The sequence below is a fragment of the Sorex fumeus genome, unplaced genomic scaffold (assembly GCF_029834395.1).
Source record: "Sorex fumeus unplaced genomic scaffold, SorFum_2.1 ptg000072l, whole genome shotgun sequence".
Lineage (NCBI taxonomy): Eukaryota > Metazoa > Chordata > Mammalia > Eulipotyphla > Soricidae > Sorex > Sorex fumeus.
The window spans coordinates 46,297,147-46,317,232 of NW_026606129.1; the positions used below are offsets into that span (position 1 = coordinate 46,297,147).

General features: G+C 43.2%; 1 protein-coding gene across 1 annotated transcript; it reads left to right on the plus strand.

Moving 5' to 3' along the window:
- The first annotated feature begins 60 nt into the window (after positions 1–60).
- ZNF197 (zinc finger protein 197) lies at positions 61–13,398 on the plus strand. Its single transcript, XM_056129355.1, has 5 exons — positions 61–490; positions 2,873–3,032; positions 3,969–4,060; positions 4,324–4,450; positions 11,072–13,398. Exons 1-5 carry the CDS (start codon positions 101–103, stop codon positions 13,396–13,398), a joined length of 3,096 nt encoding a protein of 1,031 aa, XP_055985330.1. The 5' UTR covers positions 61–100.
- The last annotated feature ends 6,688 nt before the right edge of the window (positions 13,399–20,086 follow it).

Genomic DNA, 20,086 nt, shown 5'->3' on the forward strand with positions numbered 1-20,086 from the left:
TTATTTGTCAGGTCTTGTGGATCATGTGCTTCAAGCTCTAAGGAAGAAGTTAAGCAAGGATTGGGAGCGCCTGTAGAGGAGCCTTTCTTGAAGGACGACAATGACAAGGGAAATTTGGCCCCACAATGCTCTGAGACAGGAAGGTCTTATTAAAGGAAAAGATGACACTTGGAAATGGGGGACCAGCTTCCAAGGGAGCAGCTCCTCCGTTTGGGAAACTTCCCACCTGCACTTCAGACGCTTACGTTACCACGACACATCTGGACCCCAGGAGGCACTCAGCCGCCTCAGGGAGCTCTGTCGACGGTGGCTGAGGCCAGAAGCTCGCACCAAGGCTCAAATCCTGGAGCTCCTGGTTCTAGAACAGTTCTTAAGCATCTTGCCCGGGGAGATTCGGACCTGGGTACAGATCCATCGCCCAGGGAATGGTGAGGAGGCTGTGGCCCTGGTAGAGGAGCTGCAGAAAGACCTCGATGGACCCACACTAAAAGTGAGAGAGGAGAGGGTAGAGAACTGAAGCAGGGCTGGAGGGCACCGATGATTTTTAATAACAGTTCGTAGCACATGGGCAACCCTACTGCTAATTCAAGCAATGAGTTCATGCACCATTCAGAACATCAGATATCCGCAGAGAAATGGATGTGTGATTGGGGTCTTTGAGCTTAATCTAGAGTCAGCGTAAAGGCACTGCCTGTGCTTTGACCCCCTAGGGGACGCTTGATAGTCCAGAGTTGGGTACAGAAACCGGAGCAACATAATATATCTATACCTAAGTGTTCTTAGAACAGAAGCATATGAACTCTTTGTATGTCTTTTTGAAATGACATTAGCCTGGAATAGAAAAGGCAGCAGGACAGCAAGAAGCTGTCTTCATCTGGCAAGACCTCCCCATTAGACTCAGAACTTGGGGCAGTGTCATGAGGGGATTTAGGGAGACAGTTCAAAGAGCTGAGCGTATTCCTTGTATGTGAAGTTTGAGCTTGAGCCTTACGTGACAACCAAACACTGCCAGGTGTAACCTGGGAGAATCCTCAAGTCAAGCCCTGGTAGGGGTGACTTTGGTGTTGCCCCAGCACTTGCCCCAGCACTTCTGTCTCCTGGCATTGATCTGCCCAGCCTGACTGGCTGAGCATTACCCGAATGGCTCCCAGTCCCTGTGAGCATTGCTTAGGATCCCTCTTACACATACACAGATGCCAAAAGGTTGGGTAGAGATGTTTTTGTTTCTGAGAAGCTTTTATTGTTTACATTAAAATGGGGTCTTATATTTATATAATTAAAGTTATATTTTTTAATATGTGTAAGGTCTTTGTTGGTCTGTGGCCCACTTGCAACATTTTTATTTAAGAAATCTGAACCATAACTTAAATTTGAGAGTGGCACAAAGTGGTACAAAGGAAAGAGTTAACCAAGAAGATGAAGAATTTCATTACAAGTCACTATCCTTTTAATTTTATAAGAAAATGGAGACAGGGACCGGAGCAGGAGTACAGTGGTAGGTTGTTTGCCTTGCACACCACCGACCCAGGTTCAATCCCCAGCATCCTTGAGCACTGCCAGAAGTAATTCCTGAATACAGAGCCAGGAGTAACTCCTGAGCATCGCCAGTTTGACCCAAAAAGACCAAAAAAAAAAGAAGAAAGAAAATGGAGATAGAAACTGGGAGGTGGCTCAGAGGGTTGGGGCGGCGTGTCCAGCATGCAGAAGTTCCAAGTTCAGTTCCTGGCACTGCGTGGTCCCCATAGCTGTGCATCGCTGGCCCTAACAGTACCACCTGACACACAGCCAGGCTGAATAACACCAGGAATGGCCCTGAGGCCCCCTGACACTGATTGTCAGCATCTCACCCCTCCCCCAATCTCCACTCCCCTAAATAAAGAGCGTAAAGAAAAATAGAGGCAAGGGCCACGGTAGAACACAGGTCTTCCATATACGAAGCCCTGGATTTGATGCTTGGTAGCACATGGCTCTCAGGAACATCATCAGGCATTGGCCCACAACAATAACAAAAAGAGTGGGGACCAGGGAGATAGCTCAGGTTGTTAATAGAGTTCCTAGCTTGTTGGAGACAGTTCTCTCTTGGCACCAAATATCTCCCCCTGAGCATCACTGGTCATGGCCCTGTTGTACCTCCCTTCCAACCAAACACAGCTGGGCATGATCCCTATTAATAAAACACAGCAGTCACCGGATTGCCTTGGGTCAGACATCTAGCTAGTAGCAAGGCCAAGTGTCTGGCTACCACTGTATTGTTTCTTCTGTGTGAGAAGAAAGTAAAGGGGTAAATGAAGAGAAGATCGTTTGGTCTCATTGGATGTAAAGCCAAAATTTATGCTCCTGTTTTGGGGGTGGGGGGTTACTTCCAAGTAGTGCTCTGAGGACCGCCGAAGTGATTGAATTATGGGGCCCTGCGGATGTGGTGCTGTAAGGGGACCAACCTGGGCCTCATTGACAGTGTTCAGAGGCCTCCAGGGCTACACCCAGCAATGATGGCAGGCCATGTGGTACCAAGGATCAAATCTGGATCAGGTGCTTACAAAATGTATCTTGGCCACTATACTCCCTCCTCAGCTCTAAGACTCATGCTCTTACTTAATGTCTGTTACTAGTAAAGGAAAAGCACTCCTTAACTCGTTCTCAGGTGTGGTGGAAACTTGTTTCCATTTTTCTACTCTGTCTCTTCTGGGAGTGGTCCCTAGTGCCATAAGCAGGGAGAGGAGATAGCTCTGTTCTCTCGGCAAAGCTTTTCTGCTGTTTTGATTCCCCACACTTGAAGTGTCTCTCTCTGTACAGAAAGGTGCATGATGCATAGGTAAGTCTATTTTCTGGGGCTCCAAGAAGAGCCAGCTTATTTTGTCCTGTTTGTTCCCAGCTTCCAGGCATTACCCGGGACCAGGACACTCTCCAGGAGGGGATGGGCGCTCCAGGAGCAGCACTTTGGCAGACTCCCAATGACAGCCACTTCTCAGCTGAAATTTGCCCTAATCGTCTTACTGATCCAGTGGTGTCCAAACTCCAGGAGCCGCTGCATGGTATCTAATCAGTGTCTTGGGCTTTGGATTCTCAGGATGCAAACTGTGGCTCACCCCTCCCCGGATAGGTGCTTCCTTTCCTTCCTGCGCCGGAATCCCTTCTAGTACCAGGCCCTTGCTGCTCTTTTTCTCTTGTCCTTTCCTGACCCCCTCTGACATGCTGTCATTCTTCCTGCTGCTCTTTGCGTTAGTCTAACCCTGCATAGAAGGGTCACTCATAAAGGGTTTGCAGATCATTTTCTAGCTAAAATTAGGCCCTTTTTTGGGGGGGAGGGGAATGGAGAGGGACTTTAAATCACACACCTGGCGATGATCAAGGGTTTATTCCTGGCTCTGCACTCAGGAGTTACTCCTGGAAGTGTTTGGGGACTATATGGGATGCCGGGGATCAAATCCAGATCAGCTATGTGGGCAAATGCCCTACCCATTGTACTGCCACTTTGTACCCATAAGAGTTATGTCTTAAGTAGTCTAATAGTTAGGAGTTTTTTCTTCTTCCTTTATTTTGGGTTTTTTTTTGGGGGGGGTCACATCTGGTGATACTCAGAGGCTATTCCCAGCTTTGTGCTCAGGAGTCACTCCTGGCAGTGCTCAGGGGGACGTATGTGGTGCTAGTTGTCACACCCAGTCCTCTTGTCCTCTTGCATGCAGAGCATGCACTCAGACGTTGAGCTCTCTCTGCAGTGCTGAATTTCTTACTTGGGCCTGCAGAGATGGGCAGGACTGGCAGCAGTATCACGTTCAGCTTTTTTTTTTCTTTGGGTCACACCCGGTGATGCACAGGGGCTACTCCTGGCTCTGCACTCAGGAATTACCCCTGGCGGTGCTCAGGGAACCATATGGGATGCTGGGAATTGAACCCGGATTCAAGGCAAACGCCCTACCTGCTGTGCTATTGCTCCAGCTCCCAACGTTCAGCTTTTTATCTCTTCTCAGATGCTCCTGCCCCTGAGGCTTCTGCCCCTTCCCAAGAAGAGAACCCAAGAAATCAGCTAATGGCACTTATGCTCCTAACAGCCCACCCCCAGGTAAGGTTACCCTCGGCGCTTCTGCCTCTGGCTCCTTTGCACTCCCTGATTGTGGACCAGGTATCCTCCCTCACCGAGTGCCTATGTCCAGTTTCCATCTCCATGCCCAGGTACATGCCATGGGAAAGTAGAATTTCGTGGTCTCCTTAGGTCTCCCTGATAATGTTGTTCACTTTGTGGCCTCATCATGTGTCCCTTCCCCAGAACTAAGGAAATATTTCAGAAAGGGATGTGAGTAATCTCACACATACATCGTATTTCAGGAGTTGGTGATGTTTGAAGAGGTGTCAGTATGCTTCACTTCAGAGGAGTGGGCATGCCTGGGCCCAATTCAGAGGGCCCTGTACTGGGATGTGATGCTGGAGAATTATGGAAATGTGACCTCTTTAGGTAAGGTCCTTTTCTTTATTCCATCAGTCTGTTTTCTGATTATAAACATAACATGTATTTGTTTTGGACAGCACTGATACATAATTAGAAAGAGGAAAAACCTTCCTTAAACCAACTATTTGCAGGCAACCACTAAAAACTTATACCTTTTTTTGATATTTGAGGGCTTTTCTTGTTTTTTTTTCCCCCCTGGAGATGTAAAAGGTAGTACTCATAGGCTATTCCTGGTTCTGAGCTCGAGTGACTCCTAGCTGTGTTCAGGAGACTTTATGTGATGTTGGGGCTTGAACTGGGGTGAGCTGCATAAAAGGCAGTTGTAGTATCTCTCCAGCCCTGAGCTAAGCGTCTCTGAATGATGTACATAGAGTTATGCAGCTTGTTTTTCTTTGCTTTCTCCTCTCGTATTCCTAGGCATTTCTTATAAATATCTAGATTTGCTATATGATTTGATACATATATGTTGCCATTTCTTATTGTAGATAATTGCTATAATAATAATAATCATCTATCTTTCTTTATATTGGTTTTTGGGTCACACCTGGCAATGCTCAAGGCTTACTCCTAGCTTTGCACTCAGGAATCGCTCCTGGTGGTGTTTAGTGGACCATATGGGATGCCGGGGATGGAACCTGTGTCAGCCATGTGCAAGGCATGGCCTACCAGCTGTACTGTCACTCTAGCCCCAACTTTTTTTTTCCTTTTTAGGTCATACCCTAAAAAGGCATTGCACAGGTATTACTCCTGGTTTGCACTCAGGAATTACTTCTGGTGGTGCTCAGGGGACCATATGGGATGCTGGGAATCAAACCCGGGTTGGCTGTGTGCAAGACAAACGTCCTACCCGCTGTGCTATATCACTCCAGCCCCTGGCCCCAACGTTTTAATACTTTTCAGAAGTAGAATTACTGGCCCCCTGATGTTTGAACTTTTTTTCTTCCCGCTTGGAGACCTCCCAGGATTTTCTCAGAGGTCACAGGGTCAGTGGTTCAGTGCAAGGGCGTGAGGATGTCTTGTTGCTCGAGTGCTACACCAGTAGAGATATACCTGAGTCACCCCAGCAGTACTTTTGGATCCACAGTGGTCATAGCCAGTGGTGTGCAGGGGGCCTCCAGGGCCGCTCCTACTGATGCTTGGGGGAACCAGGTGCCGGGGATTGAACTCACTTTGGCTGCGCTTGCACCCGAACTGGTGTGCTCTCTTCATGGTCTGGCATTTAGATTCTTGCTCTGCACGACTCACTTGCTATATGCACTGACCTCTGCTTCCTCTGCTTTTACATAAGAATGCTGCTCTGGATCTGCCTGCATTGGCCTGAGTAATTCCATTCTTTTAAGTAGTTGCTATATAAATTTTTAAGTTATATTCTCCATTCTTAAGTAGATTTCTTTAATTAGTCACGGTCACGGTCCTCCCGTTGTTCATCGATTTGCTCGAGCGGGCCCAGTAACGTCTCCATTGGAGACTTTGTTGTTACTGTGTCTGGCATATCGAATACAACACGGGTAGCTTGCCAGGCTCTGCTGTGCTGGCGAGATACTCTCGGTAGCTTGCCAGGCTCTCCAAGAGGGGTGGAGGATTCGAACTCGGGTCGGCCATATTGGCTGCGTGCAAGGCAAACACCCTACCGCTGTGCTATCGCTCCAGCCCCTTCTTTAATTAGTAATTCTTTAATTAGTACTAAAAGTATTTGGCAGGGAGGTGCCTTTCAATTGGTGCTTAGGGTGCCCAGGGGCCATTCCAGCAGTTCTTTGCCAGCTAGGTAAATAGTTTGGGGTTTTTTTGTTTGGTTTTTGGTTTTTGTTTGTTTTTTGGTATGTGTGAAGGGGGGATTGTTTCAGCCACATGTTTGTGGGGCTGAAGGTTTCTCCTGGCTCTGTGCTCAGGGATTGCTCTTGCTGGGGCTCAGGGTGTCTCTGTTCTGGGGTGTCACAGGCCCACAATGACCTGAGGGTCCCCTGGTGCATTTGAGGTGGCAGACCAATGAAAGAAAGGGGGCCACTAGACTGGTGGGTAATCAGTGGCCATTTATTCAAATCTCACAGCATTACTTATAGAGAAATCATGAAAGGTTGGGGGTAGCAATTACACATAGGTGTGGTTGGGCATTATCTTAAACAATGAACAGATGTAAAGCCCTTACTCAAGTGAAGAACCTCATCTAAGGGTTCAGCCTCTAATTTCCTGCTAGGAGATCCACCATAAGGCAGAATTCTATCTAAGGGCATATTGCTTTCTCCTTTCCTTAACCAGTATCTATTTAAACAATCATCTTAAATTTGCTTCTTACTAATATTTCCAGTCATTTCGTATGTATATAATTATAGAATTCAATTATTATATTGTATATACTATATTTTTTGACTGACTTGTTTCACTTTTCATAGTGTTCTCAAGGTTCATCCTCTCACCGTATTAATTTCTTAATGCTGAATTATATCGCACTGTATGGATTTATCACATACCCATACATCAGTGTATGAACATTTAAGATTCTTCTGTCTTGGAGCTATTTTGGAAAAAATCAGCAGCTGTATGAAGGTTTTTGTATGGACATGTTTTCATTTCTCTTCAGAAATAAAAATGCTGGGTCATATATTAATGTTGTCATTAGTAAATGTTTTCCAAACATGCTGTGCCATTTATGTTTTCACTAGCAGTCTAAAGGGTTGTAATTTATTCAAATGCTTGGTAGTGTGTTATCTGACTTTCTGATTTTAGCCACCCTTTTGAGACTAAAGTTATACCTTATTGTATTTTATAATTCCTTGATAGCTATTGGCTTTTAGCAGCTTTTCGTGTACCTTCTGTGTTTATCTGTATGTCTTTCAAAGACTTTTTCTGTTTTTTCTTTTCCTTTTTGGGACATACTCAGAGTCGCTCATGGCTTACTATGGCTCCGTGCTTGGGGCGTCACTTTTGGCAGTGCTCTGGAAACCTTATGGGATTCCAGGGATTGAATTCAGGTCAGCCCCCTGGTTGTGTGCAAGGCTAGCACCCTACCTGCTGTACTATAGTTCTGGCCCCAGCCTTTCTCTGTTTTAAATTGAGTTATTTGTTGTTAGTATTGAGTTTTAGGAGTTCTTAATCTGTCCTACATATGAGTACCTTATTAAATATATGTCTTTCAGTTATTTTTTCCCATTCTGTCATCTGTCTTCGCTTTCCTGGTGGTATCACTGTATCACTGTCATCTTGTTGTTCATCGATTTGCTCAAGCGGGTGCGAGTAACTTCTCCATTCGTCTCAGCCCTGAGATTTTAGCAGCCTCTCCTTACTCGTCCTTCCCAACAGTGCTGTATTGGAGGCTCTTTCAGGGTCAGGGGAATGAGACCCGTTATTATTACTGTTTTTGGCATATCGAATATGCCATGGGAAGCTTGCCAGGCTCTACCACACAAGCAAGATACTCTCGGTAGCTTGCTGGGCTTCAATCAGTGGTAAGCTTTAGAAACACAGAAATTATTATTTGGGTTAAGTTCCAGTTTGTTTGTAGTTTAGTGTCATATTTAAATCATGTCTAATTCAAGGTCATGAAGATTAATGCGTGTTTTCTTCAAAGAATTTTAGTGTTTTCACTTGGTCCATTTTGAGTTAATTTTTGTAAATGTGTGAGGTAAGCCTCCAACTTAATTCTTCCCATGTGGTTCTTTATACCAGCACCATTAGTTCACTATTGAATTGTTTTTGACATCCTTTCAAAAATTAGTTACCATGAAACTGAACTGTCAATGTAGCAGTGGTGACCAATAGCGCCCCTGGTACCCACACATCACAGAGCCAGTCACTGTCAGACCCTGAGTATCACTGGGGATTCCTATCTTCTTTTTCATAGAGTTTGTTTCTGAACTCTTACTTCTATTTCTTTGATCGTATGTCTTTCTTATGTCGCGGACATCCTGTCTTATTTTTGTTAACATTGTTGTATATTTTGAAATCAAGAATTATGACTCCTCCAATTTAGTCTACATTATTTTAGTTATTCTAGGTCTCTTTTGTTTCCATGTGGTTTTAGAATCCTTTTGCCAGTTTCTGTGATGAAGCCAGTTGGTATTTTGCAGTTTGGTTTTGTTTTATCCTTTGAGAGACTACCTACCAGAATATGCTTAGAGGTGGGTGAAATTGTGTGATGCTGAGGCCTGAACTCCATGCTCCGGCCCTTTGGGCTGTGTGTCTAGCTCCTGTAGTTTTCCTTGTGTGATAACTTGTTCTCATTTTGATGTCAGGGTAAAACTAGAATGGGTTGAGAGGTATGTCTGCCTCCTCACTTTAGTGAAAGGATCGCTGGATAGCAAGTGCTGGAACGATAGCAAGGGCTGGAGCGATAGCACAGCTGTAGGGCATTTGCCTTGCATGCAGCCAGCCCGGCCAAGCCGGGTTCAATTCCTCCACCCCTCTCAGAGAGCCCGGCAAGCTACCGAGAGTATCTCGCCCGCACAGCAAAGCCTGGCAAGTTACCCGTGATGTATTCAATGTACCAAACACAGTAACAACAAGTCTCACAATGGAGGTGTTACTGGGCCTGCTCGAGCAAATCGATGAATAATGGGAGGACTGTGACCGTGACTTAATTTTTTTATTACTATTGAAAGTTTACAGTAATGTTAACTGTGTGTTTGATTTAATGATACTGCATCTCCACTACCATCAAAGTACTCCAAACCTGCCACCGCTGTCTTTATGTCACTCTTTATTTCATCCTTTTCCCCCCTCATCTCAGTCTCCCAAATACCACTGGGAGTAGTCCCTGAGCACTATCAGGTGTGTCCACCCCTGCCTCTGCCCCTCCCCACACACACCCCAAAAGGCCAAAAAACAACTTGGCAATCTCAGTTCTGTTTTCAGGGTCCAAGGCTGTTGTTTTGTTTTGTTTTTATTGGCTATTGACCATTCTTTTTTTTTTTTTGAAATTTAGTCACTGTGAAATTGCAAAGTTATACATAATTTGGTTTCAGGTATACAATATTTCAACACTTATCCCTTCACCAGTGGCCATTCCTTTTCTTTGTTTCTTTATATCACACATGTGAGTAAAATCATTGGCATATTTCTTTTCCCTCTTTGTAATTTCCTTGTTATGATCCCCTTAATTGCTAAGTTGTAGTGAAAAGGAAGATTTTTATCTAGAATTAATATTGTTTAAATGTTTGGTAGCTTTTACCAGTGAAGCAGTCTGGTCCTGGGCTTTTCTTCGTGGGTATTTTTAAAATCATTTTTACTAACTACATTTCTTAAGTTTTTCTAAATCTGTATAGATTTTTAAATTTATTCTTGAGTCAGTTTTTTGTGTGTGTTGTGGAGGATGTTTGGACTAGTGCTTATGGGCTATTGCTGGCTTGGTGATCAGGGGCTACTGCTGGCTTTGTGACTAGTAACCTCTGGTGGTGCTTGGAAGACCATACTGCCAGGGATAGAGGTGGCCAGTTATATGCAAGGCAAGCATCTAATCTGCTGGAATATCTCTCTGGCCCAATATACTAATCAAATAATTCAAACCATGCCTGACCATAGCTTGGGTTTGATGTATAAATTGTAATCATAAAATTGATTTTTAGTGGATTTTTTGGTAGGTTAATTATTTTAAAATAACTAGAACGTACGGGTTTTTGAGGGAAGCCAGGAATTAAATCTAGGGCCTCATAATACAGTCTATTGCTGAGCCATATCCCCAACCTTTTTGTTTGTTTTAGCCTTATGTGTGAACCACTTACATATTTCATATTGGTTTTTCTCCCTCTGTTTTTTCCTCACATAACTATTTATGACATCGTCAGTGTAGCATTCTTCTTTGTGACTTCATTTGATGAAAAGTTGCTTCCCTTTATTGAAGGGGGTAACTCCCACCTGGTGCTCAGGAGCCTCTTCCAATGATTCTCACCAACCAGACTGGCAGTGTGAAGTGAAGGCACAAGATTGCAGTGCTACAAGGGCCCAGAGGTGCTGGAGATTACTTGGGCTACCCAGGTAGCGTTCAAGACCGCTTGAGCTACCTCCTGCACTGCTTGAGGAACCATGTGGTGGCAGGATAGAACCAGGATTGACCACATGCATGTACCCTAAACCCTATTCCATCTTTCCTGCCCTGGCCTCCTTTTTGAATTCATATGAAATTGTACCTCTTTCACTGTTTTTGTTTTGTTTTGTTTTGTTTTGAGGTACACCTGACTGTGTTCAGGGCACACAGGCCCTGAACTCCTGGTATACTTGGGGCACCATATAGGGTACTGGGGATCAAAACTGGGTAGGATGTTTGCAAAGTACACACCCACGTAGTATCTCTCCAAACTCCCCATTTTTTTAAAAACCATTAAAAAAAACTTGTCGTCATTAACACAGAAACATGTTAACATTTGAGTTTTATTTTTAGTTATTTTTGTTTTGTTTTGTTTTTGGGCCTTACCCAGTGATGTTTTGAGTGTTATTCCTGGCTCTGCCCTCAGGAATTACTCCTGGCGGTGCTTGGGGGCCCATGTGGAATGCTGGAGAGTGAACCTGGGTTGTGCAAGGTTTGTGCAAGGCTGTGCAAGGTTGGAGATTGTAAGGCAAGCACCCTACTGGCTGTACTGTCTTTGCTGTACTACCTTTCCAACCCCTAACATTTGCGTTTTTGTTCCTTTTTAACAGAGTGGGAGACCATGACTGAGAATGAAGAAGTGCAATCAAAATCCTGTATATCTCAGAGAGCAGATTCTCTAAAAGGAACATCAAAAAGTCTTCAGGGTAATGATCCTCCAGTCCTTCATGTTCTGGAAGAGTATGAATGGCAAGTTCTGTCAAATCATTGGGGAAATAAAACAGGGGAAAAAGAGATGCTGCAGAAAGTTTCCCTTTTTGGAGGAAGCAGGAAGAATCAAACCCAGCCAGAAAAACAAAACCAAAAGTGGAAGGAATATGGAGAAAACTTAACTTTACTTTCAGCTCTTTCTGAAAATTTAATAGCTGCTGAAGAAAATAAGTTTTATAAATGTGATATATGTTGTAAACATTTCAATAGAGTCTCCCATCTGATAAACCATCGGAAAATCCACACTGGTGAGAAACCTTATAAATGTAAGGAGTGTGGAAAAGGCTTTATTCAGCGCTCAAGTCTTCTGATGCATTTACGGAACCATTCTGGGGAGAAACCTTATAAATGTAATGAATGTGGGAAAGCCTTCTCTCAAAGTGCTTACCTTCTTAATCACCAGAGAATCCACACTGGGGAGAAACCTTACAAATGTAAAGAGTGTGGCAAGGGCTTTTATAGGCAATCAGGCCTTATTATACATCTAAGGCGCCATTCTGGGGAGAGACCTTATAAATGTAATGAGTGTGGGAAAGTATTTTCTCAGAATGCCTACCTCATTGACCACCAGAGGCTTCACAAAGGGGAAGAACCTTATAAATGTAACAAGTGTCAGAAAGCATTCATTCTGAAGAAGAGCCTCATTCTCCATCAGAGAATTCACTCAGGGGAAAAGCCCTATAAATGCAATGAATGTGGAAAAACCTTTGCCCAGACCACTTACCTTGTTGACCATCAGCGACTTCATAGTGCCGAAAACCCATACAAATGTAAAGAATGTGGGAAAGTTTTCATTAGGAGCAAAAGCCTTCTTCTACACCAGAGAGTCCACACAGAAAAGAAAACCTTTGGCTGTAAAAAATGTGGCAAGATTTTTAATTCTAAGTCAAGCCTGGTTGACCATAAGAGGATGCACAGCAGAGAGAAACCTTATAAATGCACTGCATGTGGGAAGGCTTTCACTCAGAGTGCTTACCTGTTTGACCACCAGAGACTCCACAATGGAGAGAAACCCTATGAATGCAATGAATGTGGGAAAGTTTTCATTCTGAAAAAGAGTCTCATTTTACACCAGCGGTTCCACACTGGAGAAAATCTCTATGAATGTAAAGACTGTGGCAAAGTCTTTGGTTCTAATAGAAACCTCATTGATCATGAGAGGCTTCACAATGGAGAGAAGCCCTATGAATGTCGAGAGTGTGGGAAAACCTTTGTTATGAGCAAAAGTTTCATGGTCCATCAGAAACTCCATACCCAAGAGAAAGCCTACAAATGTGTGGACTGCGGAAAGGCTTTCAGTTACAATTCAAGCCTGCTCGTCCATCGGAGAATCCACACTGGGGAAAAACCTTTCGAGTGTATTGAGTGTGGAAGAGCTTTCAGTTCTAATAGGAACCTCATTGAACATAAGAGAATTCACAGTGGTGAGAAGCCCTATGAATGCAATGAGTGTGGCAAGTGCTTCATTCTGAAGAAAAGCCTCATTGGACATCAGAGGATCCACACAAGGGAAAAATCTTACAAATGCAATGAGTGTGGGAAAGTTTTCAGTTACCACTCAAACCTTATAGCCCATCAGAGAATCCACACCGGTGAGAAGCCCTATGCTTGTAACGAGTGTGGAAAAGGCTTTACTTACAATAGAAATCTTATTGAACATCAAAGAATTCACAGTGGGGAAAAAACTTATGAATGTCACATTTGTAGAAAGGTTCTTACCTCTAGTAGAAATCTTATGGTACATCAAAGAATTCACACTGGAGAGAAACCTTATAAGTGTAATGAATGTGGAAAAGACTTTAGTCAGAATAAGAACCTTGTTGTACACCAGAGGATGCACACTGGGGAAAAACCATATGAATGTGAAAAATGTCGAAAGTCTTTTACATCTAAGAGGAATTTAGTTGGTCACCAGAGAATTCACACAGGGGAAAAGCCATATGGGTGTAATGATTGTAGTAAAGTGTTTAGGCAAAGAAAGAACCTTACTGTACATCAGAAAATTCATACAGATGAAAAATTCAGTGAATGTAGCAAATCTGAAAAAGAATTCTCTCAGACTTCAAACCTTCACTGTCAACAAAACCTACATACTTTGGGAGAATTCTCTTGGCTCCAGAATGCGAATGAGTCCCAGAGAGAGATTCCGATGTGTAAAATGGAATAAAAATCCCTGTATGCTTATATAACCATTAAGAGAAATGGCTGTATGTTGTCTCTAAGGCAGAGATCATAATTGACCCTTATATCGAACAAGTGAATTGCACATAGAAAAAAATTAACCTAGACTTTTAAGACCATAAAAATAAGCCAAAATCTAGGTAAAGGATACACCATTCCACAAATTTTTTTTGTGGCTCCAGAAAGAGACCTTCAAGAATGATGAAGAAACTAAGTTAAGTCTTACAAGATATAATGGTAGTAGTTGTAAATAATAGCAGAAATATCTTTGTATTAAAGAGCGGTCCTTATTTCTGGAAATATGTTTATAATACAGTTTTAAAAGAGCATCACTGCAACAGATAATCTGTCTATAATCAATGCATGTCATCAGGCCAAGGATAGATAGTTGAAGGGCATGTCTTGCATGTGCCAGGCCCCAAGTTTGATGCTGTTACAGAATACCTCCTTCCTCCTCCAGCACCTGAGTTGACCTTGCTGACTCACAGCACCACTGGGCTCAAGTCCTGAACTGTCAGGCCTGCATAATTGGGCCACATAGCCCTGCTGGCCTGCCCACCTTTCCAGGGGAAAAAATGACCTGTCAGACATGAAGTTTGGTGGGCAAGAGTCTGCTACTGAGAACAACTTAAGATCATCAGATTCAGAATGAGGAGACCTAGGTTTGGATCTATGATCTCTCATTCTAGGTAATGTGATGCTATTAAGTCATCCTCTTAATAGAGTCTTTAAGACTTATAGAGTCTTTAAGACTCTATAAATCAAATGTTGAGATGATGCCCACTTCACAGTGTTGTTGTGACAATTAAATGAAAGGATCTTTGTATTAGTATTTTGTGTAATAATTTAGTTGTCAATAAAATTGGATTAAAATGTCAAAATTTAGGACATGGAACAATGCTTTTATTAACATCTAACTCTGTTAACCTCAAAATTCATTTTTATAATAAGAGGACTTGGAATTTAATTTTTTGTGTGAGTTACATCTCTGGTGCTTTGTGATATCTTAGGACCACATCCACTAATTCTCCCAGGTGATATAGAGTGCTGGGAATTGAATCCAGGGCCTCACACATAGAAAGAATGTGTTCTCCCCCTGAGCCAAATCCCTAACTCCTTAACTTTGAATTTGGATTCTAAGGAGGCTTACAAAATAAAACCTTTTTGTTTTTGTTTTGTGGTCATGCCTGGCAGTGTTCAGAACTTAATCCTGGCTTGTGCACTCATTAATCACTCCTGATAGACTCTGGAGATTTTATGAGGTGCTGGGATTGAACCCAGGTCAGCTGTGTGCAAGGCAAAACAAGATAGTATCTGCTGAACTGTCACTCTGGTCCCAGAAAAATGTTTTAAAATGTTTACAGAAGTTAATAGATAACAAACCTAGTTTGTTTTTAAGAGCATTGGGTTTTTATAAAAAAATATGTTACGGGGCTTGAGAGATAATACAGTAGGTAGGGCATTTACCTCACACACAGCCAACCCAGGTTCAATCCTCAGCATCCTATATGGTCCCTGAGCATGGTCAGAAGTAATTCCTGAGAGCAGAGTCAGGAGTAACCCCTAAGCATCACTGGGTGTGGCCCATAAACCAAGAAAGAAAAATATGGGGCTGCAGCAGTAGTATAGAGTGTAGGGGCACTTGCCTTGCATTTGGCCAACACAGATTTTGACCTGGCATCCCATATGATCCCTCAAGCCCATAGGAGTGATCCTGAGCACAGAGCCAGGAGTAAGCCCTGGGCTGTGCTCAGTGTGTCCCTCCGCCTGAAAATATGTTGAGCCATTAACATGCCAATGAAAACCTCTTTAACCTTCAGATTTGAAATAAAACAGTTCTGTGTGAAAATAGAATGGCAGACCCATGTTACTTTCTTTGTAGGGGAATGCCTTAACCTAGTGCCCTAAACTAGTGATTTCCTTCCACTGTCATTCTCATTTCTAAGTAACATTTTACTGACATTCTTGTTATTTATTTACTTTTCACAGAAGCAGTATTTTCAAGATAGAATTAAACTGTTTGAGAATCTATCACTGGACAGTTAGACTCATTTTTGTGAAATTTCTCATGAAACATTCAGTCCATTCCCTTTTGTTCATTTGTAAATTTAATTCATCCTGTTTCTGAGTTAATTTTATAATTTTGAAACTTTCATTCAGCAACTTGACTATAAATGCCTTTGTAGGAGGATTGGCTTATTAAATACAGATAGTATTAAAGTCATGTGCTGAGTATAATAAATATTAATTCAGCCCCATTCTTCCTTGATGGCTAATTCCTTATTTTCCTGTGAAAACTGGCAGGGGTCCACTCTTTAAAGTCTTAAGACTTGGTTGTGAATCACAGTCTGTCACCTTTCTTGGATAGATACCTTCATTTCTTGGAGACTTGATTTCCTCATCTATTAAAGAGGGAGGAAAATACCTGCCTGATGAAGTTATGAGGTACTGAATATGAAGGTGCTTTATACCCAAGCTGTAGAAAAAACACTCTTTGTTCACAAAATGTGTGTCGGTGCTCGCCAGCATTCAGTGGCCATAAGTCGCTTCCCCACCCTGTCTGCTGTTGCAAACGGACGCATGAAGGAGGGAACAGGCTGCCAAGCTGGTTGGTGATCTGTCGCCATTTATTCCATTCTCCCTGTGCACCTATTCCAATCTCACTGAGTGTCCCTCGGAGTTCAAAGATTGGAGTAGCAAATACATATAGGTCAGTTTAGCACAATCAACATATGTAAAGCCCTTCCCCCTGGGGAAGTTTCTTCTAAAACAAAGATCTCATCCTGTTAGGAGATACGCCTAAGGACGAACTACCATCTAGGTATTTCTCCTTTCCTTAGTTCATATCTGTTTAAAAAGTCTTCTTAAGGGTTGGAGTGATAGCACAGCAGGTAGGGCGTTTGCCTTGCACACAAACTGACCTGGGTTCAATTCCCAGCATCCCATATGGTCCCCCAGCACGACCAGGAGTAATTCCTGAGTGCATGAACCAGGAGTAACCCCTGTGCATTGCTGGGTGCAACCCCAAAAAGCAATAAAATAAAGTCTTCTTTAATTAAACTTCTTAATAATGTTTCTAGTCATTTGTATGGACACAGATATATTAAGTTTATAGGGTGGCTCTTCTGGAGACATCTTGCTTTATATCCCAGATACAGTTCTCATTCCTTTCTAACCCCAGCAATGTCCTTGTCCAGTCACTTCTCTGTGGGTCATGACAGAATTTGTCCATGACCACTGTATCATTGTCATCCCGTTGTTCATTGATTTCCTCCATCAGGCACCAGTAACATCTCCTTCATCCTAGCCCTGAGATTTTAGAAAGTGCCACATTTGAGGCTCTTCCAGGGTCAGGGGAATGAGACCCACCATTGTTACTGGGTTTTGGCATATTGAATATGCCAAGGGGAGTTTGCCAGACTCTGCTGTGCGGGCAGGATACTCTAGGTAGCCTGCCGGGTTCTCCAAGAGCAATAACTAGATAATAAGAGGTTGCACAGCCGCAAATGCAGCTGTGCGCTTCCAGGAACTGAGTTTTATAGTCTCTGGGTCTTGGCCGTTGATGGGATAACACGGTGCTGGGGGCAATTGATGGGTGTAACGCCTACCTACTGGAAGATGAGGGATCTGGGTGGAGGAGGCCCAGTCCCGATCCGAGCAGGCTTGGAGATCTCAGCCCTGGGTCCTGCATGCCTGAGTTCCTCTGCCAGTTCCTTCATGCGTGAGGCTCATCCAAACGTGTGGAGAGTGGTCTTAAGCATTGCTGTTGTTGGTTCCAGAGGTCTTCATCTGCCGGGGCTCTGCTCAGGGCAGGGAGGGAAACTCAACCCGCCCCCCCTCCAAGGGGCCCAGTGAGGACAGCCAGGTGGGGGGACGGGGGCAGGAGACCATTGATGGGATGACACAGTAACTCCTGCTGAGATCTCCAAGCCTGTTCAGATCGGGACTGGGCCTCCTCCACCCAGATCCCCCATCTTCCAGTAGGTAGGTGTTACACCCACCAACTGCACCCTGTCGATGACCGTGCTCTTAAAATTATAAGTTTTGCAGTGCTTGGCCTGTCCCATTTCAATACCAAGGTAGCTTACAGCTTGTCCTAGCTCCATCTAAGTCCTTTTGTTGGGACCCTCCTTTTGGGGTACTAGGAGCTAAGAACAATTGAGGCTTAAGTTTAATAAATATGATAAATGCCCAGGAGTAAATATTATTCAGAGTCAGTTAACTCCCAAGTTACAAAAGTTTAGCATTAACTGTCATCCTGTATCTAAACAAAAAGGACATTGCTCTAAAGTAAACTCTGCAAAGGACATAAGGGAAAGAGGAAAGCAATATTTCATTCGCATATACAATATCCAGAGTCCTTAGAAGAATCTGACTTTAGAAGTCATAGGGTCTGATTTGGGGATAAAGGCAATTAACAGGGGAAGCAGAGCACGGAGAAGTTAATGATAAGCACAGAGAAATGGGAGTGCCTCGGGAGCACAGTGCTAAACTCCATGTGGCAAGGGAGAAAGGTTGGAAGAGAAAGGATGAACCAATATTTTCCTACAAACCTCCACAGATTATATGTGCTTACTACACTGTGCAAAATGTTTTTTAATGGGAGAGAGTTGGTATTTCTTAACTACATAGCAAAATGGAACATCACTAAGAGGGAGATGACCTTTATAATTACCTACATAATGTACCTCCTAATTTGATGCAAAAAACAAAAATAACCTGAACATATTGATATTCTTAGATATACTTGTGAGTTTACAGGATTATAAAAGGCAGAGGAACAAGATAAATTCAGGAACCACGAGATTTCGAAAGAATGTGGAATATATAAGAAAACCATTGTTTCTTCAAAATATGATGAAGGGGATAGATAACTGTTTGTTTAAACTGGGAGTTTGCTTTTTGTGCACAAAGATTTCCATAATGAAAAATCTAAAAAGTGAATGAAATATTTTTTTTATAAGACACTGAAGAGTCATGTGATACTAAGAGCAAGAAATAGATTCATACAAGGTAAGGTAAGGTAAAGGCCCTCCCGTTGATCGTCGATTTGCTCGAGCGGGCCCAGTAACGTCTCCATTGGAGACTTTGTTGTTACTGTGTCTGGCATATCGAATACTCTCGGTAGCTTGCCGGGCTCTCCGAGAGGGGCGGAGGAATCGAACTCGGGCCGGCCATGTTGGCCGCTTGTAATACAAATGTACAATTAAATTGTGACAGCTGAAAAAGAAATTCAGCAGAGGATGTACAATCTTTTAGGTACATATTTGTAGGATAACACTGTTCTGTCCTTCCTGCATAACCTCAGAAATAGTTGATAGTTTATTGGACTGAGGAAAAGAGAAAAACACCTTAAGAGGTATCTTGCCCTTGAGCAGTCAGGAAGGGCTTTCTTATGTTGATTTGGCTACCTGACTGGGTGGAGTGTCAGCCAGACTAGAAGGGAGCTGGAGAAGGAGAGAGCGGGGCTGCAAGATGGACTACGGAGAGACTAGCAAGGGGAACATGTGCTTGAGAGAACCTAGGCCCTCCACAACATAAGTTCTTCTATGGGATAAACTTCCTTGTAATAAACTGCCACTAAGATCAACCAGCCTGGCCCTCGTCTCTTCCTTCATCTGCCCTTGGCCAACAGCCTTCCCGATGCAGGCCACACGCAGTGGCTCTGGGGCACCGAACGCGGGCGGTGAGATAGAGCCGTCCAGAGAGCCCGCGAACATACAACCTTCAGCGTGCATAGTTTTTTACACATATTCCTTGAGTATGCGTAAGCTAAAAAAGCAAACAGGTGGGAGCAATAGTACAGCAGGTAAGGTGCTTGCCTTGTACACTACTAAGCCAAGTTCAATCTCCAGAATCCCATATGGTCTACCAATTACCCCCAGGAGTAATTCCTGAGTACTTAACCAGGAGTGATCCCTGGGTGTGGCCCCAAAACAAAAATAATTTTTTAAAAAGTAAACTAGAAGTAAGTGCAGAACATTTGGTCTTACATAAAATACACATTTTCCAGGCCTTGCACAAGGGTCATCCTGGATTCAATCTCGGGTACCACATCTCCATACTACCTCTCAGTGTGGCCGTGGTCGACTCAAGTACCACAAAGAATGCCCACCCCCACCCCAAAAAGCATGTTCATAGTTGTGGAGATAGTACAGCATGAAGGCGGTGTCAAAGGCAGGTGTCTTACAAGTTTCCAAACTTCAGTTTGGTCCCTGGCACAACAGGACATGGTCCCCAGAGCATCACTGGTTGCATGTTAGGAGACAAACACTGTAGAGGTCCAGGTAATCCCCAGAACTACAGGGCCTGAATAGTGCCACATGCTCAGGGTCTTGCATTGTACCGCCAACCCAATTAGCTAAATATTTCTGGTAATGGAAATATTGGAAGAGCATCTCTCCACAAAAAAGGCATGATCCGTAAAAGAAGAAACATAAATTGGACTTCATCAAAATTAAAATAATTGCAACCAACTAGGAGGATGTAAAGCTTTTATAAACTTGAAGAAAATATTTGAAAGTCATAATCCAACACAGGGCTTATATCTATATTTTAAAATTCAAAAACTAAAAATAAATAAAATTCACAAAATAAGTGCTTGAGTACAGAGGGCATGGTGTTTGCCTTGCACGTGAACAACTGGGGTTCAATCCTCAGCACCACATATGGTC